The sequence below is a fragment of the Pelodiscus sinensis genome, chromosome 17, assembly GCF_049634645.1.
Source record: "Pelodiscus sinensis isolate JC-2024 chromosome 17, ASM4963464v1, whole genome shotgun sequence".
NCBI classification, from domain to species: domain Eukaryota; kingdom Metazoa; phylum Chordata; order Testudines; family Trionychidae; genus Pelodiscus; species Pelodiscus sinensis.
In genome coordinates this window covers 926,898-952,698 of record NC_134727.1, presented here as the reverse complement: position 1 = coordinate 952,698, position 25,801 = coordinate 926,898, and the positions used below count along the sequence as shown (strand labels likewise).

The window sequence follows — 25,801 nt, the reverse complement described above, 5'->3', positions numbered from 1 at the left end:
AAGGGGGCTGAGGCTCCTGGCCCTGCCTCCTGCAGCCACGTCCCGTCTGTGCTGGGCTGTGCCCCGGAGAAGCAATAAACCCCCCTGTTCTACGACTGGCGCAGTCTGGTCTGGCTGCTGCAGGGCTGGGGGACCCCGACTCGGCGCCACAGGGGACTCAGGACCGGGGGACCCCGACTCGGCGCCACAGGGGGTGCAGGACCGGGGGAACCCCGACTCGGCACCACAGGGGACTCAGGACCGGGGGAACCCCGACTCGGTGCCACAGGGGACTCAGGACCGGGGGAACCCCGACTCGGCACCACAGGGGACTCAGGACCGGGGGAACCCCGACTCGGCACCACAGGGGGAGCAGGACCGGGGGACCCCGACTCGGCGCCACAGGGGGTGCAGGACCGGGGGACCCCGACTCGGCGCCACAGGGGGTGCAGGACCGGGGGGACCCCGACTCGGCGCCACAGGGGACTCAGGACCCGGGGACCCCGACTCGGCACCACAGGGGGAGCAGGACCAGGGGGACCCCGACTCGGCGCCACAGGGGGTGCAGGTTTGGGGGGACCCCGACTCGGCGCCACAGGGGGTGCAGGACCGGGGGGACCCCGACTCGGCACCACAGGGGGTGCAGGACCGGGGGGACCCCATCTTGGCGCCACAGGGGTGCAGGATTTGGGGGACCCCGACTCGGCGCCACAGGGGGTGCAGGTTTGGGGGGACCCCGACTCGGCGCCACAGGGGGTGCAGGACCGGGGGGACCCCGACTCGGCACCACAGGGGGTGCAGGACCGGGGGGACCCCATCTTGGCGCCACAGGGGTGCAGGATTTGGGGGACCCCATCTTGGCGCCACAGGGGTGCAGGATTTGGAGGACCCCAACTGCGCCGTCACACAGGGGTCAGTGCCCCCATCCATGGGTGGGGCAGCCCTGCCCCCCTCGCTGCCGGCCGTGCTGGAGGCAGGGTTTGGGGACCGCTCCTGAGAAGCCAGGGCCCGCCCTGCACTCAACTAAAGGCCCAGGGATTCTCCCCTCTGCCAAGCCCCAGAGCAACCCCCCGCCTGCCCCCTGCGCCCCACCCCTTGGAGAGCCCTGCGGCCTGGAGCTGCCTTAGCTCTGGCCTGGTGCACCCCACCCCCCAGCTGGGCCCAGGGCCCCCCACCTGCCCCTTTCCCACAGCAGCAGGAGGCCCCAGCTCTCCCGCCATGGAGCTGCTCATCCCCCGGCCTGGGCCATTCCCACCCGAGCGGCTCCACACCCAGCGGGGCTGCGCAGCCTGGGGGGCTGCCCCCGGGGGCAGAGGCTGGAGCAGTGCCCAGGGCATCGCCCCCAGCAGAGCAGCTCCGGCTCCAGCCCCATCGCTGCCGGAGGGGAGCTGCCCAGCACGGCCCAGCCACACGCGGCTGAGCCCCCGGCCCCCCCACGTCCAGCCTTGGCAGCAGGGGGGGGCGCAGGCCCAGGCCACCCCAGCACGGCGCCCCCCACCCCCGGGGACCAGGCTCAGCCAGCCTGCTGCTGCCCATCAGGCCGTTCGGCGCAGCGCCCACGGGTGCTGTGCAGAGTCTTTATTGGCATTGCAGGAGGGGACGGGTCTAAATAACCGGGCAGGGCAGGCCCGCCCCGGGCAGCACGGACACAGCGGACAGGCCGGCTGCCGGAGCGCTCCAGCGTCCAGGCTCTTCCCACCGCCCCCAGCGCGCCGGGGCTCCGGCTGCAGTGCAAATCGGAGCCTCCTCCAGCGCACACACCCTGCACACGCAGCATCGCACATGCTGCATTGCACACCCTGCACACACGCACACGCACACGCTGCATGGCACACACGCTGCATCGCACACACGCTGCACACGCACACACGCTGCATCGCACACGCTGCACACGCACAATTGCACACGCTGCATTGCACACCCTGCACACACACACGCACACGCTGCATGGCACACACGCTGCATCGCACACACCCTGCACACGCACACGCTGCATCGCACACGCTGCATTGCACACCCTGCACACGCTGCATCGCACACACCCTGCACACGCTGCATCGCACACGCTGCATTGCACACCCTGCACACATACACGCACACGCTGCTTTGCACACCCTGCGCACGTGCGCACACACACACACGCTGCATTGCACAACCTGCACACGCACACGCACGCACACGCTGCATCGTACACCCTGCGCACACGCGCACGCACGCTGCATCGCACACCCTGCGCACACGCTGCATCGCACACACCCTGCACACGCACACGCTGCATCGCACACACCCTGCACACGCTGCATCGCACACGCTGCATTGCACACCCTGCACACACACACGCACACGCTGCTTTGCACACCCTGCACGCACACATGCGCTGCATCGCACACCCTGCACGCACACATGCGCTGCATTGCACACCCTGCACACACGCGCACACACACACGCTGCATCGCACACCCTGCACACACACACACGATGCATCGCACACCCTGCGCACACACACACACACGATGCATTGCACACCCTGCGCACATGCTGCATTGCACACCCTGCACACACACACGCTGCATCGCACACGCAGCATTGCACACCCTGCACACGCACACGCTGCTTTGCACACCCTGCGCACGTGCTCACACCACACACGCTGCATCGTACAACCTGCACACACGCGCACGCACGCTGCATCGCACACCCTGCGCACACGCTGCATCGCACACCCTGCACACACACGTGCACACACACGCTGCATCGCACACCCTGCACACACACACGCTGCATCGCACACGCTGCATCGCACACCCTGCACACACACACGCTGCATCGCACACCCTGCGCACACGCTGCATTGCACACCCTGCACACACACACACGCGCTGCATTGCACACCCTGCGCACACACACGCACACACACACGCCTGCATCGCACACCCTGCACACATGCGCGCACACACACATGCATCGCACATGCTGCGCGCACACACTGCATTGCACACGCTGCGCGCACACATTGCATTGCACATGCTGCACATGCACATGCTGCATCGCACACCCTGTGCACGCACACACACACCTGCCGCATCGCACACCGAACACACACGTGCACACAGACGTTGCATCGCACACCCTGCATGCACGCGCACACAACGCTGCATCGCACACCCCGCACACATGCGCACGCACACACGCTGCATCGCACACCCCGCACGCACGCCCACACGCTGCATCGCACACCCCGCACGCACGCCCACACGCTGCATCACACCCTGCACACACACACACACCCTGCATCACATACGTCCAGCACACACACTCACGCTGCATCACATCCTGCACACACACGCACACAATCATGCTGCACATGCACACACTGCATCACACACCCTGCAGACGCACGCACACTCATACTACATCACATGCCCTGTGCGCGCACACACACACTATCACACGCATGCCCTGCATGCTCCCCCATCACACAGAGGCCCTGCACACACACACCTCCCCCACAGACTGGCGGATGCTCACACCTCCCTCCCAGTCGCACAGCAAGTTGCAAAAACTTGCCTCTTCCTGTTGTTTGGTTTGTGCTTCCCCTTCGCAGCGCCTGCGGGTGCCTGGCAGCGCTGGGCTCAGGCAGCCCCGGGGGCCGTGCGGCATCCCACTGGTGGCGCAGGGAGCACGCTGGGTGCAGAGCGGAGGGGCAGGGCGCAGCCCCCAGGCCTGGGAACGCCAGGCGGGGTCACGTGACCTGCTGCCCGGGCCCGGGCGCCGGCCCCTCGCTCTTCCTCAGGAGGCGGCTGCTGAGCTCCTGCATGAGCCGCTCGCTGGCGGGCGAGGCCAGCTGGGCGCTGCGCTTCCTGGCACCCTCCTGCGGGGGCTCGGGGCTGGCCGCCGGCGCCAGGGGCAGGGCCGGCAGCTCCTCGGCTCTCTCCAGCGAGCCTGCCTGGGCGGCCCTGAGCCCCGGGGCCCTGTCCCACTCCGGGGCCTGCTCGGGATCCAGGTCCAGGCCCCTCTCGAGGGACAGCGACCTGGCCTGGGCGCCTGGCCCCCTCCGCTCTGGGCTGCGGCTCGGCGGCTGCTCCGGGGGCAGGGCTGGCTTGCTGGATGCGTCCACGGCGGGCACCGGGGCCAGCGCCAGCAGGGGGCCTGCGTCCAGCCGCGGCGGGGCCAGCGCCAGGAACTCGCCCACCTCCTCGTACACCGGCTCCACGGCCGCCTCGGCCGCCTGCTGCTCCTCCACCGAGTCCTGGTGCATCTTCATGGGCTGGCGAGGCCAAGGGCTCCGTGAGCGCCAGGCACCAGGCCCCCCCTGCGGAGCTCCCCCCCCGGGCCCCCGGGGCAGGGCAACGTCTGGGGGGAGGCAGAGCCCCGCCCGCGGCCCTGCTGGAGGGGGAGCTGCCAGGGTCCAAGTGGCTGCTGGGTTTGACCCATATTAGGGCTGCAGCCTCCTCCAGGCCAGGCTGGCTCTGCCCGCCCCCCACGAGGAGCATGGCCCAAGCCGGCGTGACCCACGGAGCCCCCCCTCTTTGGCCTAGCCCCAACGGCTGGACCTGGGCCAGCCAGCGCTGGCAGCCCGGGGTGCGAGATGCCCTGCCCCCTCCCGCGCAGCTTCGCCCTGGGCTGGCTCTCCAGCTTCTGCCCCATGGCTCCTGGTGGGGCCGGGGAGGCGCCTGCCCCGGCACAGCCGTTCACCAGCGCTGCGGGGCCGGGGGTCTCAGCCCAAAGCCATGCAGAAAGCCCCGACCTGGCCAGCCAGCCGCTCCTTCCACATGCGCTCAGCCTCCGCGGGCAGCCCCTTGTCTGACACCCCCAAGCGCCGTGGGGCCACCCGCCTCTGAACGACGCCACGGGGCCTCTGCCCCCCCGCAGGGCTCCCTGGGAAACATGCAGCCCATGCAGGTACTTACAAAGAACATGGACAGAGTCCTTCGCGCGTGCAGGCGGCGCTACAAACGGAGACGGGAGAGTAAGTGGGGCCGGGGCGGGGCCGGCTGCCCACGCGTGCGGGGGAGGACACTGCCACCCACAGGAGCCACAGCTCACGGGGACCTCTCATGCCCCCCCGCTAGCCCCACGGGGCCGTACCAGGGTCTGGTTGGCGGAGAGCAGGCTGGCGTCGGTGCTGTCTCCCTGCAGCGGGACGAGGGGCATGGTGCCGAACTTCTGCCTGGCGAGGTCGGAGGAGGAGCGTCGCCGCATGACAACCGGGCGCAGGCCGTCGTGCTGCACGGGGACGCACCACGTCACTGCCCGGCGCTGCCCCCCCCCCGGCACTGCCAGCCCCCCCCGGCCAGCACCTCCCTGCCTGGCACTGCCACCCCCCCAACCCCCCCCGGCACTGCCAGCCCCCCCGGCCGGCACCTCCCTGCCTGGCACTGCCACCCCCCCCAGCCCCCCCGGCACTGCCAGCCCCCCCCGGCCGGCACCTCCCTGCCTGGCACTGCCACCCCCCCCGCCCCCCCCCGGCCAGCACCTCCCTGCCTGGCACTGCCACCCCCCCCAGCCCTCCCCATCACTGCCCAGCGCTGCCACCTCCCCCCAGCCCCTCCGTCCCTACCCGGCGCTGCCACCTCCCAGCCCCCCCAGCCCTGCCTGGCACTGCCACCCCCCCAGCCCTCCCCATCACTGCCCAGCGCTGCCACCTCCCCCCAGCCCCCCCGTCCCTGCCCGGCGCTGCCACCTCCCAGCCCCCCCAGCCCTGCCTGGCACTGCCAGCCCCCCCCAGCCGGCACCTCCCTGCCTGGCACTGCCACCCCCCCAGCCCTCCCCATCACTGCCCGGCGCTGCCACCCCCCCCCCCGGCCCCGCCCGGCGCTGCCACCCCCCCGGCCCCGCCCGGCACTGCCAGCCCCCCAGCCCCCCCCGGCACTGCCAGCCCCCCCGGCCGGCACCTCCCTGCCTGGCACTGCCACCCCCCCCAGCCTACCACACACCTGGTCGCCAGCGCTTACTCACCTGAGCCTTCAGGATGCTGGTGGTCCAGTCCCACAGCTCGGCCTGCCCTGCACATGCCAGGGACCTGTGGGGCCAGAGGAGATACTGGCTGGGTACTGGGCCCAGCTGCACCCCACACAGTCAGCGCTGCCCCAGGGTTGGCTGGAGACACAAGCAGGCTCTGTACATGCACACAGATGTGTACAGACAGACACACACATTAGCATGCTCGCACATGCATGTGCACACAGGGCACACAGAGGGCACGTGCATACACAAACAAGTGCGCACACAGGACACACAGGAGGCACATGCACGCACAAAGAAGTGCACACACACTGGGCACACAGGAGGCGCGTGCACGCACAAAGAAGTGCACACAGGACACACAGGAGGCGCGTGCACGCACAAAGAAGTGCACACACAGGAGGCGCGTGCACGCACAAAGAAGTGCACCCACAGGGCACACAGGAGGCGCGTGCACGCACAAAGAAGTGCACACAGGACACACAGGAGGCGCGTGCACGCACAAAGAAGTGCACACACTCAGGGCACACAGGAGGCGCGTGCACGCACAAAGAAGTGCACACACACTGGGCACACAGGAGGCGCGTGCACGCACAAAGAAGTGCACACACACTGGGCACACAGGAGGCGCGTGCACGCACAAAGAAGTGCACACACACTGGGCACACAGGAGGCGCGTGCACGCACAAAGAAGAGCACACACACTGGGCACACAGGAGGCGCGTGCACGCACAAAGAAGTGCACACACACTGGGCACACAGGAGGCGCGTGCACGCACAAAGAAGTGCACACACTCAGGGCACACAGGAGGCGCGTGCACGCACAAAGAAGTGCACACACACTGGGCACACAGGAGGCGCGTGCACGCACAAAGAAGTGCACACACACTGGGCACACAGGAGGCGCGTGCACGCACAAAGAAGTGCACACACACTGGGCACACAGGAGGCGCGTGCACGCACAAAGAAGTGCACACACACTGGGCACACAGGAGGCGCGTGCACGCACAAAGAAGTGCACACACACTGGGCACACAGGAGGCGCGTGCACGCACAAAGAAGTGCACACACACTGGGCACACAGGAGGCGCGTGCACGCACACACACGCCCACCGAATTTCTGAGGCAGACACAATTGGTTTTCCCATTTCCTGGGGTCCAAGCAGCTCCTCTGGCAAGGACGCCAGCCCAGCCACTCCTGCCACTGGCCCCGCCCCGCCCGGGCTCCGGCACAGCCACGCCGGACCCTGGGGCCGTGGCCACAGGGAGGGGAGGGGCCCCCAAGTACTCACAGCTGCTGCTTGTCCAGGACCAGGGTGAATCCCCACCTAGAGCAGAGGGGAGGAGGCACGGTCAGGCCAGGGCAGGAGCCACGCGTGGGCCCGAGCTGGGGCAGCCTGGCAGGTCCCCGTGGGGCTGGGGGGGGGGGCCCGAAGGGGTTAGCTCCCTTGGCACAAGGGGGCCAATTAGGCTCCGCCTCACAGAGGTCACAGAAGGGTTGCAGGACGTGGTATGGCCAGCCACGTGGGGGTGGGGGTGGGGGCGGTGGGGCGGAGGCCGGGCATGGGAGGCTGAGGGGGGGCGGGCAGCTGAGGGGGGGCGTGGGGGAGGGGGGCAGAGGCCAGACATGTGAGGCTCGGAGGGTGGGGGGGTTGGGGAGGCAGACGTGAGGCTAGGGGGGTGGGGCGGTTGGGAGGGGTGTGGGGGAGGGGGTCAGAGGCCAGACGTGTGAGGCTGGGGGGGTGGGGCAGTTGGGGGGTGCGGGGGAGGGGGGCAGAGGCCAGACATGTGAGGCTGGGGGGGTGGGGCAGTTGGGGGGTGCGGGGGAGGGGGGCAGAGGCCAGACATGTGAGGCTGGGGGGGTGGGAGGATTGGGGGGGCAGACATGTGAGGCTAGGGGGGTGGGGCGGTTGAGGGGGGGTGCGGGGGAGGGGGGCAGAGGCCAGACATGTGAGGCTAGGGGGGTGGGGCGGCGCGGGGGAGGGGGGCAGAGGCCAGACATGTGAGGCGGGGGGGTGGGGCGGTTGGGAGGGGCGCGGGGGAGGGGGGCAGAGGCCAGACATGTGAGGTGGGGGGGTGGGGCGGTTGGGGGGCACGGGGGAGGGGGGCAGAGGCCAGACATGTGAGGCGGGGGGGTTGGGGGGGCGCGGGGGAGGGGGGCAGAGGCCAGACATGTGAGGCGGGGGGGGGGGCGGTTGGGGGGGGGGGGGGCAGAGACCAGACATGTGAGGCGGGGGGGGTGGGGCGGTTGGGGGGGGGGCTGGCTCGGGGCGGGGGGAGCTTGCGGCCAGGCCGGGGTTACCACTTGGAGGGGTCCGCACCCCGGAGCCCGACTCTTACTGGGACGGCGGCTTCAGTTTCTTCCGAATCCCCATGTAAACCTTGGCCATGTCGAGGGGCCACTCCCGCTCCGGCCGGGCGCTCTGGGGACGAGAGCCGGACGCTCAGCCCTCCGCCCCCTGCAGCCCCCCGCCCACGGACACCCCCCATCCCGCCCGGCCCAGCCCCCCAACATCCCTCGGCCCCCTGCAGCCCCCCGCCCACGGACACCCCCCATCCCGCCCGGCCCAGCCCCCCAACATCCCTCGGCCCCCTGCAGCCCCCCGCCCACGGACACCCCCCATCCCGCCCGGCCCAGCCCCCCAACATCCCTCGGCCCCCTGCAGCCCCCCGCCCACGGACACCCCCCATCCCGCCCGTCCCAGCCCCCCAACATCCCTCGGCCCCCTGCAGCCCCCCGCCCTCTGCAGCCCCCCCGCCCGGCTCGGCCCAGCCCCCCAACATCCCTCCGCCCCCTGCAGCCCCCCGCCCGGCTCGGCCCTGCCCCCAAACATCCCTCCGCCCCCTGCAGCCCCCCGCCCGGCCCTGCCCCCAAACATCCCTCCGCCCCCTGCTGTCCCCCGCCCGGCCCAGCCCCCAACCATCCCTCCGCCCCCTGCAACCCCCTGCCCGGCCCAGCCCCCCAACATCCCTCGGCCCCCTGCAGCCTCCCGCCCACGGACACCCCCCATCCCGCCTGGCCCAGCCCCCCAACATCCCTCGGCCCCCTGCAGCCCCCCGCCCACGGACACCCCCCATCCCGCCCGGCCCAGCCCCCCAACATCCCTCGGCCCCCTGCAGCCCCCCGCCCACGGACACCCCCTATCCCGCCCGGCCCAGCCCCCCAACATCCCTCGGCCCCCTGCAGCCCCCCGCCCACGGACACCCCCCATCCCGCCCGGCCCAGCCCCCCAACATCCCTCGGCCCCCTGCAGCCCCCCGCCCGGCTCGGCCCAGCCCCCCAACATCCCTCCGCCCCCTGCAGCCCCCCGCCCGGCTCGGCCCTGCCCCCAACCATCCCTCCACCCCCTGCAGCCCCCCGCCCGGCTCGGCCCTCCAGCTGGCACCCCTCGCCTGCCACGGCTGGAGGCGCTGGCCTGGCTGCACGGCGGGGGGCTGCACTTCCACAGCAGCCCCTCCTAGCCCAGCCTTGCCCCTGCGTCTGCAAAGACCTGGCTCCTCCTTTACCCTTTTCTCCTTCAGCAGCAGCAGCTTGTGCTCCTGGATGACGAAGTATCGCTCCTGAAACTTGCAGCCCAGGAGCTTGGGGGGCTCCTCTCGGCACTTCAGCACCCCGCACTTGGGGCTCTGGCGCTTGGCCCCTGCACCGTGGGCAAAGAGCAGGACCAGAAAGTACCAACATTTCCCAGCCCGGTGCTGGGGGCCCTCAGCAGCCCCACGCTTCATTTCACAAAGGGGAGCTCCACACGGCCCAGGTTAGTTACACAAGTGACAAGGGACAGTGACCAAGTCAAACCCCTGCAAGCTGCAGGGAAACTTTTCAAAGACCCAGGACAGAGGCCCGACTTCAATGGACACCCCACATTGAAAACAGCAAGAGAACCAAAAAGTGCCACGTGGGTTAACAGCCAGGTCAAAGAAGCAGTGAGATACCAGAGCTTTTAAAAAGTCAAATCCTAGTGAGGAAAATAGAAAGGAGCAGGAACTGTCAAATTAAGTGTAAAAATATAAGAGGCAGCAGCCAAAAAGGAGTTTGAAGAGCAGCCAGGCAAACCCTCCACAAGCAATGGCAAAATGGTTAAGTACATCGGACGCAGGAAGCCGGCTCCACAGCCAGGGGGGCCTTTGGACGATTGCGATGCTAAAGGAGACTCAGACGATAAAGTCACTGCGGGGAAGCTACATGAATTCTTTGCTTCAGTCTTCACGGCTGAGGATATCGGGGAGATCCCCAACCCTGAGCCGTTCTGGTAGGCGGCAGATCTGAGGAATTGTCCCAGATTGAGGTGTCATTAGAGGAGGTTTTGGAACAAATCGATGAACCTAACGGGCACCAGGACCAGATGGCATCACCCAAGGGTTCTGAAAGAACTCTAATGGGAAACTGCCGAGCTATTAACTGTCGTTTGTAACCCGCCCTTGAGATCAGCTTCTGTGCCAATGACTGGAAGATCGCTAGCGTGACGGCTCTAGCGGCGAGCCGATTCCCGGCAGTTACAGACCGGGAAATCTCACGTCAGTACGGAGCACGTTCATTGAAACTACAGTAAAGAATTTCTTGGGGAAGTCACCATGGTGTCTGCAAAGGGAAACCCGCCTCACTGGGGGCTCAGCACACGGGAGGCCAAGAGGGATCCGGTGGAGAGAGGGCACTTAGAGTTCCAGAAAGCCTTTGACAAGGTGTGGCACGGGGGGGGGGGGGGGCTGTCTGCTCTGTGACCCCCTGCGCTGGGAGGGGAGATTCTCACTGACTCCCCCAAATGTGGATTAACCCAGACACCCAGGCTCAGCCTCCCAGGGAGGGAGACAAAGGGAGGAGGGCGGAGACCAGCACCTGGCTGGGGGGCAGGGCTGGAAGAGAGGTTTTTTTAGTTTCTGTCTGGTATCATGGAGGAAGCAGCCTAAGCAAGGGGCTGGGATTTAGGGGCCCAGGCTCCCCCATCTCAAGGGGGCTGAGGCATCCTAGGCCTGCCCTGTAACCAGATGACATCTGTGCTGGGCTGTATCCTGGAGAAGCAATAAACTCCCCTGTTCTACTGGCTGGGGGAGTCTGTCTGTGCCATTTCGGGGGGGCAGGAGTCAGGGGGACCCCGATGCGACGTCACACTGGTGTCAGCGAGGGGGTGGCGACCCTGACCCAGGGGAGGGCTCCCTGCAGTGGGCGCAGGGCCCCATCCCAGCAGACACAGAGCCTGGACGGGCTGGGACTCCGACACCAGGTAATGGGGGGAGAACAGGTTCCCGTCTCTGCCCCAGCTGCTGAATTCCAGGCTGAAGTGCAGGGGGATCCCTCCTTGGGACCCTGAGGGACCGGGCGGACCTGGGCGCGGCTCAGCCCCTAGGGCGAGGCTGCCAGGAGAGATTCCTGGGGGAGGGGGATTCCTGTACCGGGAATGGCTCCCCCCAGGAAGGTGGGGCTATGGGGGCTCCAGCTGCAGCTGGTGGTGCCCAAAAGCATCGCTGCAAGCTGCTGTATCTGGCCCATGACGTCCCATTTGGGGGGCACCGGGGGATCCGACGCACCCGGCTGAGGCTGCTCCAACACGTCTACTGGCCGGGGAGATTGGCGGCCGTGCAGCGGTCCTGCCGGTCCTGGGGGGGGGCCCGAGATGGGAGGGAAGCTGCTTGGAGGCCCCTGCCCATCACAGAGGAGCGGTTCCGGAGGGCGGCATTAGAGATAGCGGGGCCTGTCGGCCAGGCCACCCGGACGGGGAGCAAATACACCCTGGTAGCCATGGATACGGCCACCCACTGCCCCGGGCCGTGGCCCTGCCCTCTAGCGAGCAGACACGGTGGCAGACGCTGCTGGCCCTGTTCAGCAGGGGGGTTCCCCCAGGAGTCCTCACTTCATGTCGGCCCCGCTCCGGTGCCTGTGGGAGACGCACGGGGCCCGGCTCACCTGGACCCCAGCGTACGGCGCCCGGCCCAGCGGGCTGGTGGGAGGTTCCAGGGGAACCTGAGGCAGATGCTGGAGGCCTGTATGCACCGGCACCCGCAGGACTGGGACGAGTCCCTGCCCCCCGCTGTCTGCACAGGGAGACGCCCCGAGGGTCTGCCAGGTCCCCCCGACAGAGCCAGGGTGCAGAGGGGGAAGGACCCCTGGCTTGCTGAGAGAGTTGTGGGAGGGGGTGTCACCTTACTGGATTTTGAGGGGAGCAGCCAGATCACTGCTGCACCCATGGGGGGGGTGTTGGCCCCAAAAGTGGCACAAAGGGGGCCACGTGAGGTGTCAAATAGAAGCTACTTTCTTCTGCTTCCATACATGCTATTCACGAGATAGTATAAGTTAGAAGCATGGGCTGTGTGTGGATACCAAATGTTTCTCTGGATGTGGTTGAACTATGGGCAACGCAGCTCAGCCTGTGGACATGCTAATGAGCAAGTCTCCATGGAACAATAGGGCAAGGCCACACCTGAGGAACGGGGACTGATCCCTAGGTGCTACCAGCAGGGAACACAGGGATAGGCCATCTGGGGCACGGATATTGCTGGGGTGCCAGAGGGGTTTTGCTCGGGAGGCTTCAGGCAGGCAGCTGAAGCGCTCTGTGAGACTGGTGTGTGGCCTGTTTGGGAAGGTCTCCAGTCTGGGGCTAGAGAGAGCCCCAAATTTGAGCAATTCGCCCTGAGCGGACGCCCTCAGCTGTGCCCAGACCTGGCCCGGTCTGTCATGGAGAGACCTCCCGAATGGAGAGCCGGGGGTGGGGGACGTCCTGGCTTTCCAGGAAAGGCTCGCTGGGCTCGTGGGCCCGGCCAGGGAGGGCCTGGGCAGAGCCCCAGGGCAGGGGAAGGGCTGGTGCAGCCACAGAGAGTGGCCCCGCACCGGCCCCTCAAAGCCGTGGCGCAACCGGACGGGGGGAGCCGGCTCCTGCAGGGCAGCGCCGTGGCCGGCCCAAGCCAAGGGGGCACCAGTGTCACCGGTGGCTTTACCGGGCAGGGGCCCGACCTCCCCCCAGGTCACAAGCGGAGTGACCCTGCTCAGCTCGCTCCCGGAGGGGGGAGAGATGGGACGTGGGGGGGGGGGGTCTGCTCTGACCGGGGTCCCCTGCGCTGGGCTGCGATTCCCACGGACTCCCCACTGGTGCATTGGCCCAGACGCCTGGGCCCAGCCTGAGCAGACAACAAGGCTCTTCCGGGGGGGGGGGGAGAGGGGGGAGAGACAAAGTGGGGGGGATACAGCCACCTGGCTGGGGGCAGGGCTGGGAGCTGGGCCGACTCTGGCTGGGAAACATGAAGGGAACAGACTAAGCTGGGTGCTGGGGGGCGATGGACCCACCCCAAGGGGGCTGAGGCTCCTGGCCCCACATCGCCTGTGCGGGGCTGTGTCCTGGAGGAGCAATGACCCCCCCCGTTCTACTGGCTGGCGCAGTCTGGTCTGGCTGCTCCGGGGGCAGGATCGGGGGGTCCCCGACGCACCACCACAAATGCACATTGGAAAAAATAACCCCAGCTCTACATACACTATGACGGGGACGAATTTCGCTCCAGCTACTGGAGATCTTGGAGTCAGCGTGGAGAGTTCTCTGAAAACACCCCCCGTGTGCGGCGGCAGCCACACTAGCAAACAGAATCAATACGAACGGGTGGAGAATAGGATGGAGATTGTCTCTCTGTCTCTGTAAAACCAGAGGGTGCCCACAGCTTGAACACTGCGGGCAGACGTGGTCACCTCATCTCTACAAAGAGACCCTGGCATTGGAGAAGGTTCAGGTAAGGACAACAGAAATAGAACGGCTGCCATATGAGGAGAGACGCGTAAGACGGGGCCTTTTCAGTGTGGAGAAGAGGAGACTAGGGAGATATGAGAGAGGTCTAGACAATCATGAGTGGTGTGGAGAAAGGGAATAAGGAAAAGATATTGACTTGTTCCTATAACTTAAGAACTAGGAATGAAGAGGCAGCAGGTTTAAAACAAACCAAAGGAAGTTTTTCTTCATGCAGTGTAGGCAACCTGTGGAACTCCTCGCCAGAGGATGTGGTGAAGACCAGGGCTTTCACAGGGTTGAAAAGAGAGCCAGCTCCATGCATGGAGGACAGGCCCATCGATGGCGATTAGCCAGGCTGGGCAGGGCTGGTGTCAGGCAGGAGAGGGATCCCATGGGCACTGCGCATGACGGCTCTTTGGTCTGACCCCGTCCTGGGCAAGGCAGAGCAGGCTGGGGCAGGGTTAGGCACAGAGCGAGTTGGGGGGGCAGATGATGGGAGCTCCCCGTGCTCAGGCCCTGCCCCCTGGGGCGGGGCAATTGCTGGCTCCCAGCCTGCGGCCGCCCCACACAACAGGCAGCCCCAGGGGCAGCCATGGGGACCGGCCGGAGCTGCTTGTCCAGGCCCCCAGCGCGGCTGCGCCTGCTCTGCCCGACCGCACTAGCTCATGCAGGGCCTTGCAGCCCAGCCACAGTGGGCGGAGCTTACCTGTGAAGAGACAGCTGCCTTCTCCAATGGGAACCTTCCTCACCAGCAGGTAGGCGGAGCTGGGCTCCGGCAGCTTGCACCACTGCAGAGCCTGCTCCAAGACCCTCTCCTTGGGGTGCAGGGGCCGCTCTGGGAGGGGAGACGAGGCCGCTTGCTCCGGGCAGGGAGGAGCTGCCCCAGGAGAGCCCGGCCCCCACCGTGGGGCAGGGCTGCCTGTGGGGGTGGGGGTGGGGCCGGGGCCGGGTGGGCAGGGAGAAGAGCCACCATGTGAGCTCCACACAGCTGAACCCGCCCAGCCTTCCCCACGGCCACGCAGCCAGCCCCCCGCCCCGCCCCACGGCGGCTGTCACCCGGCCCCCTGCCCCACGGCCACGCAGCCAGCCCCCCGCCCCGCCCCACGGCGGCTGTCACCCAGCCCCCCCGCCCCGCCCCACGGCCACGCAGCCAGTCCCCCGCCCCCGCCCCACGGCGGCTGTCACCCAGCCCCCCCGCCCCGCCCCACGGCCACGCAGCCAGTCCCCCGCCCCGCCCCACGGCGGCTGTCACCCGGCCCCCCGCCCCGCCCCACGGCCACGCAGCCAGCCCCCCGCCCCGCCCCACGGCGGCTGTCACCCGGCCCCCTGCCCCACGGCCACGCAGCCAGCCCCCCGCCCCGCCCCACGGCCACGCAGCCAGCCCCCCCCGCCCCGCCCCACGGCGGCTGTCACCCGGCCCCCCCGCCCCGCCCCACGGCCACGCAGCCAGCCCCCCGCCCCGCCCCACGGCGGCTGTCACCCGGCCCCCCGCCCCGCCCCACGGCGGCTGTCACCCGGCCCCCCGCCCCGCCCCACGGCCACGCAGCCAGCCCCCCGCCCCGCCCCACGGCGGCTGTCACCCCGGCCCCCCGCCCCGCCCCACGGCCACGCAGCCCCCCGCCCCGCCCCACGGCGGCTGTCACCCAGCCCCCCGGCCCGCCCCACGGCCACGCAGCCAGCCCCCCGCCCCGCCCCACAGCGGCTGTCACCCGGCCCCCTGCCCCACGGCCACACAGCCAGCCCCCTGCCCCGCCCCACGGCGGCTGTCACCCGGCCCCCTGCCCCACGGCCACGCAGCCAGCCCCCCGCCCCGCCCCACGGCCACGCAGCCAGTCCCCCGCCCCGCCCCACGGCGGCTGTCACCCGGCCCCCCGCCCCGCCCCACGGCCACGCAGCCAGCCCCCCGCCCCGCCCCACGGCGGCTGTCACCCGGCCCCCTGCCCCACGGCCACGCAGCCAGCCCCCCGCCCCGCCCCACGGCCACGCAGCCAGCCCCCCCCGCCCCGCCCCACGGCGGCTGTCACCCGGCCCCCCGCCCCGCCCCACGGCCACGCAGCCAGCCCCCCGCCCCGCCCCACGGCGGCTGTCACCCGGCCCCCGCCCCGCCCCACGGCCACGCAGCCAGCCCCCCGCCCCGCCCCACGGCGGCTGTCACCCGGCCCCCCCGCCCCGCCCCACGGCCACGCAGCCCCCCGCCCCGCCCCACGGCGGCTGTCACCCAGCCCCCCGGCCCGCCCCACGGCCACGCAGCCAGCCCCCCGCCCCGCCCCACAGCGGCTGTCACCCGGCCCCCTGCCCCACGGCCACACAGCCAGCCCCCTGCCCCGCCCCACGGCGGCTGTCACCCGGCCCCCTGCCCCACGGCCACGCAGCCAGCCCCCCGCCCCGCCCCACGGCCACGCAGCCAGCCCCCCGCCCCGCCCCATGGCGGCTGTCACCCGGCCCCCCCGCCCCGCCCCACGGCGGCTGTCACCCGGCCCGGCACAGACAGCGCCCCCCCAGCCAGCCCCCAGGGCAGAGGCGCCCCTCACTCACCCAGGTCTCCGTTCTCCAGGGTCTCGAAGGTCAGCCAGATGTCCAGGCTGGCCGGCACGCTGCGCATCTCCAGGACCTGGTTAGTCAGCTCCTCCGCCGTCATGGTGGGCGACACCTGTGGGGAAGCGAGAGACCAGCTGGCGCCCCGTCCCTGGCAGCTCTCCCCACACTGCAGCCCCCGCCCAGCCGGCAGCGGAGCCAGGCCGGGCGTGGGGGGGGGGGCACACAGCCCCTGCCCAACCAGCAGCCAGGCCGGGCGTGGGGGGGGGGGGGGCACACAGCCCCTGCCCAACCAGCAGCCAGGCCGGGCGTGGGGGGGGGGCACACAGCCCCTGCCCAACCAGCAGCCAGGCCGGGCGTGGGGGGGGGGCACACAGCCCCTGCCCAACCAGCAGCCAGGCCGGGCGTGGGGGGGGGGGCACACAGCCCCTGCCCAACCAGCAGCCAGGCCGGGCGTGGGGGGGGGGCACACAGCCCCTGCCCAACCAGCAGCCAGGCCGGGCGTGGGGGGGGGGGCACACAGCCCCTGCCCAACCAGCAGCCAGGCCGGGCGTGGGGGGGGGGGCACACAGCCCCTGCCCAACCAGCAGCCAGGCCGGGCGTGGGGGGGGGGGCACACAGCCCCTGCCCAACCAGCAGCCAGGCCGGGCGTGGGGGGGCCACGGAGCCGGCCTGCCTGAGCCACACCCGCAGCCAGGACGCGCTCGCTCACCTTGAGGGTGACGCAGCAGTCGGGCAGCTTGTGCTCCAGGTACACCTCCATGATGAGATCGCCGGCCTGCGAGAGCTGCGGGGTGAAGACAGCGGTTTGGGGGCGTGGGATTCCACTCTCTAGTAACAGTTGGTGCATGCCTCAGTTTCCCTGGGCACGGCACAGCTACCCGGATGGCTCACTGTGGGAGGCTGCCCAGCCCAGCAGAGACAATGGCCGAGGCTCACAGAACCTGAGCCTGGTGGGGGGGGTCCCCCCTTTGCCCCCCAGCAGGACAAAGCCGGGAGGCGGGGCGGGCTGCTGAGGGGTGTCAGGCTCGGTGTCTGGGGGGCCCCTCTCCCCAAGCTGGCTCTGGCTGCGCCTGGGCTCTGCGTGATGCGGAGTTTCAGGGACCCACTAGCCTTCCTGTGCCCCTGCCAGCTGGGAGCCCGCCTGGGGCCAGCGGGGAAGGGGGCATCTTTGCACCCCATGCTCGGGTCCCAGCCACCAGCCCCGCAGGCTCCCGGCTGCAGTCCCGGGTCCCCAACCGCCAGCCCCGCGACTGGGCTCGGCAGCAGCCCCAGATGTTGGGGCGGACAGGGTAAGCTGGGGGCGCAGCTCAGCAGCCCCAGCCCATGGGCAGCCCTGGCCGGAGCAGAGCCATGCAAGGTTTGCAGCCAGGGCACGGGGGCGTCGCGCCAGCACCTGCACGTCCCGCCACGTGGTGATGAGACTGTTCTCCAGCTCCATCTGCAACACCTGCTCCTCCTCTATCTGCCAGCAAGAGACGGGCATGAGGGAGGCGTGGGGGGAGGAGGGAGACGCGGGGGCAGCGGGGGCAGCAGGGAGACGGGGCAGCGGGGGCTTACGTTGAAAACGTGGGCGTAGTTCTCAATCAGGTCCTCCATCACCTTGACCTCGTGCTCCCCTTTGCCGTCGGTCTGGAAGAGGCTGGGCGCGAAGAGCAGGGACAGGTTCTTGGTGCCCATCTGATTGAAGTCAGCACATTTCTGCACCCTGGCGCCGGGCGAGAGCGAGATCTCAGCGCGCGGCAGCCCCTAGCTCGGCACCAGACACCAGAACCGGCCGCCCCCCCCCCGCCCCGAACCGGCCGCCCCGCCCCCCCCCCCCGCCCGGAACCGGCCACCAGAACCGGCCGCCCCCCCCCCGCCCGGAACCGGCCACCAGAACCGGCCGCCCCCCCCCCCCCGCCCAGAACCGGCCACCAGAACCGGGCCCCCCCCTGCCCGGAACCGGCCACCAGAACCAGCCGCCCTCCCCAAAGCAACCGGCTGGCTGCTGAGTCAGACAGAACTTGCTGTAACATTCAGCAAACTTCCCTGCCAGGCCGCCGGGGTTCTCAGCGCGTCCCTCTCTGCGCCACACGTCACGTCAGCGCTTGCCACGTCGGGCTTCTGGCCTTTGCCTCCCCCGTTGGCCACGGGAGGCGCGTGAACGTGCCGTGGCCTCCCCGTGCAGCATCCCGCGCGGGGCAGGACCCCGGGCACCCAGCGGCTGTCTGCAGGCCCCAGCAGCAGAGCGGAGGGAGCACAGGCCACATCGAACCCTGCGAGCCCTGGCACATGCAGCCAGGGGAGCGCGTTGGGGAGCAAGGGGAAGGCCCCGGGGACTGCGCGCCCCACTCGTCACGGGGCACGGAGCAGAGACAAGGGGTGTCCCATTGGGTCCCCCCACGGGACGACAGGCACGCTGACCGGGGCGACTGACCGGTAGAGGTGGCCAATCAGAGCAGCCAGTGTCCTGCGGTTGAGGCGGGGTAGGCGGCTGATCAGCTCCTTGTAGCGCTCCAGGCGGGGGGGCCTCAGGGCTATGGCTGGAGGGAGCAGACGGTCACAATGCAGCACGGGGCACGGCCATGGGGCTCGGCCATGGGGCTCGGCCATGGGGCTCGGCCATGGGGCACGGCCATGGGGCTCGGCCATGGGGCTCGGCCATGGGGCTCGGCCACGAGCCGCTGGCCCCCGGCCTGCATGGGCTGGCAGGGAACTGTGCCCGCGCCCATCGCCCCTCCCCCGGGCCTGGCTCCAGCTCAGGCCAGGGGTGCCAGTGACGGCGCCGGGGCAGGGCAGAACAGGCCCCCCCGCCTGTGGAAGGGGAGCCAGGTACCCGCAGCCTCCTGCCACTGGGGGTGCAGCTCGGCGGTGAAGACGGGGTCCTCGAGCTCCCGGAAGAATCGCTTCAGCACGTCCGTCACGTCCTCCAGGAAGTTGTCGCTGATGCGCAGCTTGACGTTGCGGGCGTCCCGGCGGAACTGCTCCATCAGCGCCCGGATGCGGGACTTGGCCCCGTTCTTGCGGTAGATGCCCTCGTGCCGCAGGCCTGCGGGCGGAGAGGGGGCGTCACCGGGCCGGCAGCGATGGGGAGCTCCGGGCCTGGAGGCGGGGCGGGGCGGGGCTCGGCTCACCGTACTGCGTGATGAAGGCGATGCAGCTGTCCACGATGATGGGGATGTCGCTCCTGCTGAGCTGCTGGTCGCGCAGGGCGTTGCCGCGGCGCCCGGCCGAGGCCTGGATGGCTGCACACCAGGCCGCAAAGTCCAGCCGCGACACCCCCTGCAGGTAAAAGGTCCTGAGGACAGGCAGAGAGCAGGGGTGAAACCCAGCCAGGGCAGCAGCGCAGGGCCCGCGCCCACAGCCCTGCCCCAGCCCCAGCGCGGGCGCCGAGAGCCCCCGGGCCTGGCCACGGGCACTGCCCCACACAACCCAGGCACCAGCGCAGGGGGGACCGGCCCCGACTCCGTCCTAAGCGCCCTGACCGAGCCATGCTCCCCCCAGGCTCAGCCTGCCCCACCCTCGTCCCACAGAGCTCACCTCCCCGTCTCCACCAGGATCAGCACCTCCCTCTTCTCCGGGGTGTCCGGGTGGGGGACCACGCCTGCAGGGAGCAAAGCGCACTCAGGCCAGGGAGAGGCCTCGGGGGTCCCAGGCTGGGCGCAGCGCCAGCGCGGGGGGGGACTCACTCAGCTCCTGCAGCCTGCGGAGGTTGATGCTGTCCTCGGCAGCACCCTCCTGGCCCGGGCACAGGAAGAGATGGGCCTTCTGCAGGACGAAGAAGCCGGGCAGCCACTGGTCGGGGCTGAGCATGGAGCGGTAGCGCAGGCGGCCGACCCGCTGGAACTCGTAGGCCAGCAGGCAGTGGCAGCTGAGCGGGGCGAACCACTGCGGGGCGGAGACGGTCAGAGCCGGGCCCACGGGGCAAAGGACTCTGCCCCACAGTGGGGATGGACCCGGGCAAAGCACTGGGCTCCGGGGGGTAGGGACGGAGGGAGGGTGGGGCCAGGCACAGGGCAGATGGAGCAGGGCTATGCCCCAGGGGGCGAGGCCAGAGGGGACAGAGCAGAGCTATGCCCCAGGGGGCGGGGCTATGCCCCAGGGGGCGGGGCCAGAGGGGGCGGGGTGGGGCTAGGCACCAGGGGGCGGGACCAGAGGGGGTGAGGCAGGGCTATGCCCCAGGGGCAGGTCTATTCCCCAGGGGGCGGGGCCAGAGGGGGCGGGGTGGGGCTATGCCCCAGGGGGCAGGTCTATTCCCCAGGGGGCGGGGCCAGAGGGGGCGGGGTGGGGCTAGGCCCCAGGGGCAGGTCTATTCCCCAGGGGGCGGGGCCAGAGGGGACGGGGTGGGGCTAGGCACCAGGGGGCGGGACCAGAGGGGGCGAGGCGGGGCTATGCCCCAGGGGGCAGGGCCAGAGGGGGCAGGGTGGGGCTAGGCCCCAGGGGGCGGGGCCAGAGGGGGCAGGGTGGGGCTAGGCCCCAGGGGTGGGGGCAGGGCTGAGGACTGTGCCCCACGGGGCCGGCAGGGGGATGCCGACTGGATCCCGGCCAGCCAGCAGCATGCCGGGGAGGGGAGGAGGCCCAGCGCCCTGGCAGCCCGTCTCACGCACCTTGCCGAGGGCGCTGGCCCAGGCCTGCAGGGCGTCCGGCCCGTCGGCTCCCAGCTGCTGGAGTTTGTCGCCGCGCAGGAAGAGCTCCAAGGTGAAGCGGAACCTGCAGGCCAGGGCAGACGGGGGTGGCAGGGCCCAGCAGCGACCCGCCCTGCGGCCGTGCAGAGTTCTGGCTGCTGGTGGCGCCGGCTGGGCCCAGGGTGCTCGGCAGCAGTGCCCAGGGGCTGCTGGCCCCTCCAGCGGCCCAGCTCTAGCTGCCCCCCGCGCAGAGGAGCCAGGGAGCTCGGGGCACTGGCTGCCATCGCTGGGACGCCTGCAGCACCGGGCCGGAGCCCCTGGGACGACAGCCAGGCCTGGCAAGGGACGGCTCCTGCGGAAAGGAGCTCCCCGGGGGGCCCAGCCCCACACCAGGTACCTCTTAGCTCCCATTGCCCGCCCGGGACAGGTCCCTGATCCACCTGGCCCCCACCATGCCTGCCCCACTGCCCCGGGGCTTGCACCCAGGGAATACTGGGCATGGGATGCCTGGGCGGGGCCACAGAGCCCGGGGAAGGGGAGAAGGCGGGACCACAGAGCCCGGGGGAGGGGAGAAGGTGGGGCCTGGGCGGGGCCACAGAGCCCAGGGAAGGGGAGAAGGCGGGGCCTGGGCGGGGCCACAGAGCCCAGGGAAGGGGAGAAGGCGGGGCCACAGAGCCAAGGGGAGGGGAGAAGGCGGGGCCTGGGCGGGGCCACAGAGCCCAGGGAAGGGGAGAAGGCGGGGCCACAGAGCCAAGGAGAGGGGAGAAGGCGGGGCCTGGGCGGGGCCACAGAGCCCGGGGAAGGGGAGAAGGCGGGGCCTGGGCGGGGCCACAGAGCCCAGGGGAGGGGAGAAGGCGGGGCCACAGAGCCCAGGGAAGGGGAGAAGGCGGGGCCTGGGCGGGGCCACAGAGCCCAGGGAAGGGGAGAAGGCGGGGCCACAGAGCCCAGGGGAGGGGAGAAGGCGGGGCCTGGGCGGGGCCACAGAGCCGGGGGAAGGGGAGAAGGCGGGGCCACAGAGCCGGGGGAGGGGAGAAGGCGGGGCCTGGGCCGGGTACCTGTCTCCAGGCCCTGGACTGGCCTGTCCATCCACTGTGCTCACGCCCAGCGAGAGCACGTCGGCCAGCTCGACCTTCCCCATTGGCTCCGCGCTCTTGTCAGTCTCGTAGAAGAGGAGGGACTTCTCCAGGGAGCACCAGACGCGCTGCAGGTCTGCAGGGACACTGAGTCAGCGCGGGCAGGTCGCCCCCCGTCGCGCCGGGGCCAGGCCCAGACCTACCGTCTCTGCTCTTCCTGGCCCCGGCCAGCTTGGAGAGGACCGGCGCCTTGGAGAGGTAGCCGCAGCGCACCACGGGCTGGGTCACCTCGTTGTAGACCCCTTCCAGAGCCAGCTCCTGCGCGGGGGGGCTCCCTGCAGGACACACGCGTCAGAGCGGCCGAGGGAGCCAACCCCACAGCCGGCACCGGGTGACCTGTCCTGGCGGCCATGCCCCTGGGTGAGGGGCTCTGGCTGGACCCTCGGCCTCCCGGCTCACTTTTGACACCCGTGAGGTCCGGCGGGTGCCACGCCTTCGCCAGCGCAGGGGGAGGGGCAGCATCAGCCCCTGGGGCACAGGGCTCTGGGGTCCCAGTTACCTGGATGGCTCCCATGCCAGCTGCCCTCAGGGGTCTGCCAGAGCCCAGCTCCCTGCGACCCCTTGCGGCCCCCTGTGCCAGCTGCCAGCCCGGCTTCGGTGCTGGAGAAGAACTGCAGGACGGACTTCAGCAGGCTGGGCCCTGCCACGGCAGCACACAGCGCCTGGGGCAAGAGCGGCGCTCAGCCAGGGCACCCGGCTCCACGGGCACCCAGCTGTGCCCACAGAGCCGCCAGCCGGGGCGCTGGGTCCGGCTGCGCCCGCCCCTACCTGCAGCACCTCGTCCTGGGAGCCGTAGCGGGGGTGCGGGAGGCGGTAGCGCCCCTCGCGGTACTTGTGGGTGACGAAGACCCGTCTCTGCTCCGCGCTGGCGTCCGGGTAGAGGGCCTCCGAGGGCGGGAGGCGCGCGGCCCAGAACCGGTTGGCTCGCTCGTTTCCCCAGCACGATGAACAGCTGCAGGAGAGCGCGGTCACTGGGGGGGCGGGCTGGGGGGGACACGGCCGGCCCGAGACGGACGGGGATGCCCTGGGGACTGCGGAGGGCCCCCCCCGCCAGCACAGCCAGGCGCACGGGGCCCTTGGTACCTGGACAACCTCGTTGCTCCACACGCTGGTGTCCAGCTTCAGGCTCTGCACCTTGGACACGCTGCAGCCCAGGCTCCGGTGCTGACCTGCTGGGCGCGGCAGAGACCGTGAGTTCCCGCCGGCCCGCCACTGCCCTGCCCCGCTGGCCCACCGCCCTGCCCCACCACCGCCCTGCTGGCCCATCGCCCTGCCCCGCCACCGCCCTGCCCCGCTGGCCCACCGCCCTGCCCCACCACCGCCCTGCTGGCCCATCGCCCTGCCCCGCTGCCCCACCGCCCTGCCCACCGCCCTGCCCCACCACCGCCCTGCCCCGCTGGCCCACTGCCCTGCCCCGCTGCCCCACTGCCCTGCCCCACCACCGCCCTGCTGGCCCATCGCCCTGCCCCGCTGGCCCACCGCCCTGCCCCGCTGCCCCACCGCCCTGCCCCACCACCGCCCTGCTGGCCCATCGCCCTGCCCCACCGGCCCACCGCCCTGCCCCGCCACCGCCCCGCTGGCCCACCGCCCCGCCCCGCCGCCCTGCCCCGCCACCGCCCCGCCGGCCCACCGCCCTGCCCCGCCGGCCCACCACCCTGCCCGCCACCGCCCTGCCCCACCGGCCCACCGCCCTGCCCGCCCTGCCCCGCCGCCCTCCCCGCCCCACTGGTCCGCCGCTCTCCCCGCCCTGCCCCGCCGCCCTCCCCGCCACCCTCCTGCCCCACTGGCCCGCCGCCCTCCCCGCCACCCTCCCCGCCCCACTGGTCCGCCGCCCTCCCCGCCCTGCCCCGCCGCCCTCCCCGCCACCCTCCCCGCCCCACTGGCCCACTGCCCTGCCCTGCTGCCCTCCCCGCCAGCCTGCCACCGCCCTGCCCCACTGACACGCCACCCTGCCGGCCCACAGGCTGTCCCGCCGGCACGCCACCAACCTGCCCTGCCCCACCCCACTGACTTGCCCCGCCACACCACCCTGCTGGCCCATGGGCTGCCCCACTGGCCCAACCCACTGCCCTGACCTGCCCCGCCAACCCAACCCACCCTGCCAGCTGGCCCACGGGCTGACACAGCTACTCAGGCCCCTACTGACGCAGCAATCGACCTCCTCACGCCTGCTATTCCAGAGTCTCCCTTCCTCGTACGCCACCCACCACCTGAGCCATCCCTGCTGCCCCAGATCCATTCACCTGACCCACATCTGACAGCTCGACCCGCCTGGCCCATATCCAGCCCATCCACCACCCCACCAGGCAACCTGCCCCACTGATACCCCGCCCACCCGACAGTGCTCCCCCCATGCACTGCCCCGGAGGCCAGCGCCCCCTCGAGACCCCGGCTGCCAGGGACGCCAGGAGAATTGCACTGGCCTGCGCACTGCTTGCAGATCACCACGCACAGGTTGATGGACGCCCAGTCGGGGCTCAGGGCTCTGCAGTCAGCACAGAACTTGTTGGCCTTATTGGACCAGATTTTCTCAGCCACCTCGTAGTCATAGAGCGTCTCCGCGATGGCGTCCTGCAGGGCCTCCATCCACTCCCGCTTCTCCCGCTCCGTATCCGCCACGAAGCTGGGCACAGGCACAGCCGGGAAACTCAGCAGCTTACCCACAGGCACCTGAGCCAGCCGGAGCCCAGCTGCAGGCCCCGCCCCCGGGCACCCGAGCCAGCCGGAGCCAGCTGCAGGCCCCGCCCCCGGGCACCCGAGCCAGCCGGAGCCCAGCTGCAGGCCCAGGCCCCGCCCCCGGGCACCCGAGCCAGCCGGAGCCCAGCTGCAGGTCCCGCCCCCAGGCACCCGAGCTAGCCGGAGCCCAGCTGCAGGCCCCGCCCCCGGGCACCCGAGCCAGCCGGAGCCCAGCTGCAGGTCCCGCCCCCGGGCACCCGAGCCAGCCGGAGCCCAGCTGCAGGCCCCGCCCCCGGGCACCCGAGCCAGCCGGAGCCCAGCTGCAGCCCCGCCCCCGGGCACCCGAGCCAGCCGGAGCCCTGCTGCAGCCCCCAGCATGCGACACCCGATACGCTGCCCAGGCACCAGCCACACCTGCCGCTCCCCCCAGGGCCAGACCTGAAGATCTTGAGTGGGCTGATGAGCTCGAAGCCGCGGTTCTTGGCGTCCCGGATGCTGGCGTCGTGCAGCTCGATCAGGCAGATGGCGATGCCCATTTTGAAGAACTGCGAATGGAGGGGGAGGCAGCGAGAGGCTGCGGCATTAGCCCCGCAGAGCCGTGGCCGCGCCCCGTGGGCACGGTGCCCCGCCGCACAGCCGCACGTGCACCGGACTCTCCCCTGCTGGCCTGCACCGAGACCTGTGGGGTGGGGCACCGCCCGGGCCTGGGCCCCTCCCCTCTGCTCAGTCCGGGCCCGATCCTGGTGGCCTGGCGCGGGCTGGCTGCGGAAATGCCCCCAGACTGCACCAGAGCGGGCGCAGGCTCCAGCCTCAGGGGCCCCCCATGGGGCTCAGACTCTGCCCTCCCCAGGCTGCCGGGGGCTCCCTGCCGCCCCTCACCTGCTCGCTCTTGTACAGCCACATGGCGGCCAGGCTGAGGGCTGCAAAGAGCTTGGGCTTGTGGCCTCTGAGCTCCAGGGCCCCGCTCTTCCGGCAGGCGGCCGAGCTGGCCAGGAGGGGCCGGAGGCCCAGCAGCCGCTGCTCCGTCACCTTCCGCTGCAGGGTGGAGCACCACTCGTCCCGCTGGGCTGCGGCGGGAGACAAGGCCGTGAGCAGCCACCCGTGGCCCAGGCTCCGGCTCCGGGAGCTCCGCCGGCCGGTCCCTGGGCGGGGCTGGGGCCCGGTGACGAGGGGCCTGGGGGCTGCTAAAGGAGTTGGGCTGCAG

The 25,801-nt window shown here is 70.8% G+C and overlaps 1 protein-coding gene across 1 annotated transcript in view; it reads right to left on the bottom strand.

Annotated features, from left to right (window-relative positions):
• Positions 1–1,542: 1,542 nt before the first annotated feature.
• The window catches only part of ARAP3 (ArfGAP with RhoGAP domain, ankyrin repeat and PH domain 3), a 26,656-nt gene continuing 2,397 nt past the window's right edge, over positions 1,543–25,801 (bottom strand). Inside the window, 27 exon segments of the mRNA XM_075900723.1 lie at positions 1,543–4,246; positions 4,890–4,928; positions 5,068–5,205; positions 5,938–6,001; positions 7,236–7,271; positions 8,284–8,366; positions 9,451–9,584; positions 14,353–14,481; positions 16,182–16,296; positions 16,894–16,968; positions 17,578–17,646; positions 17,742–17,889; positions 18,601–18,706; positions 19,000–19,212; positions 19,298–19,461; positions 19,704–19,767; positions 19,853–20,051; positions 20,771–20,873; positions 21,844–21,997; positions 22,065–22,196; positions 22,421–22,583; positions 22,690–22,857; positions 22,859–22,873; positions 23,005–23,090; positions 24,345–24,544; positions 25,036–25,142; positions 25,477–25,795. Of these exon segments, the coding sequence (XP_075756838.1) occupies positions 3,722–4,246; positions 4,890–4,928; positions 5,068–5,205; positions 5,938–6,001; positions 7,236–7,271; positions 8,284–8,366; positions 9,451–9,584; positions 14,353–14,481; positions 16,182–16,296; positions 16,894–16,968; positions 17,578–17,646; positions 17,742–17,889; positions 18,601–18,706; positions 19,000–19,212; positions 19,298–19,461; positions 19,704–19,767; positions 19,853–20,051; positions 20,771–20,873; positions 21,844–21,997; positions 22,065–22,196; positions 22,421–22,583; positions 22,690–22,857; positions 22,859–22,873; positions 23,005–23,090; positions 24,345–24,544; positions 25,036–25,142; positions 25,477–25,795 (3,748 nt within the window). The 3' untranslated portion in view covers positions 1,543–3,721.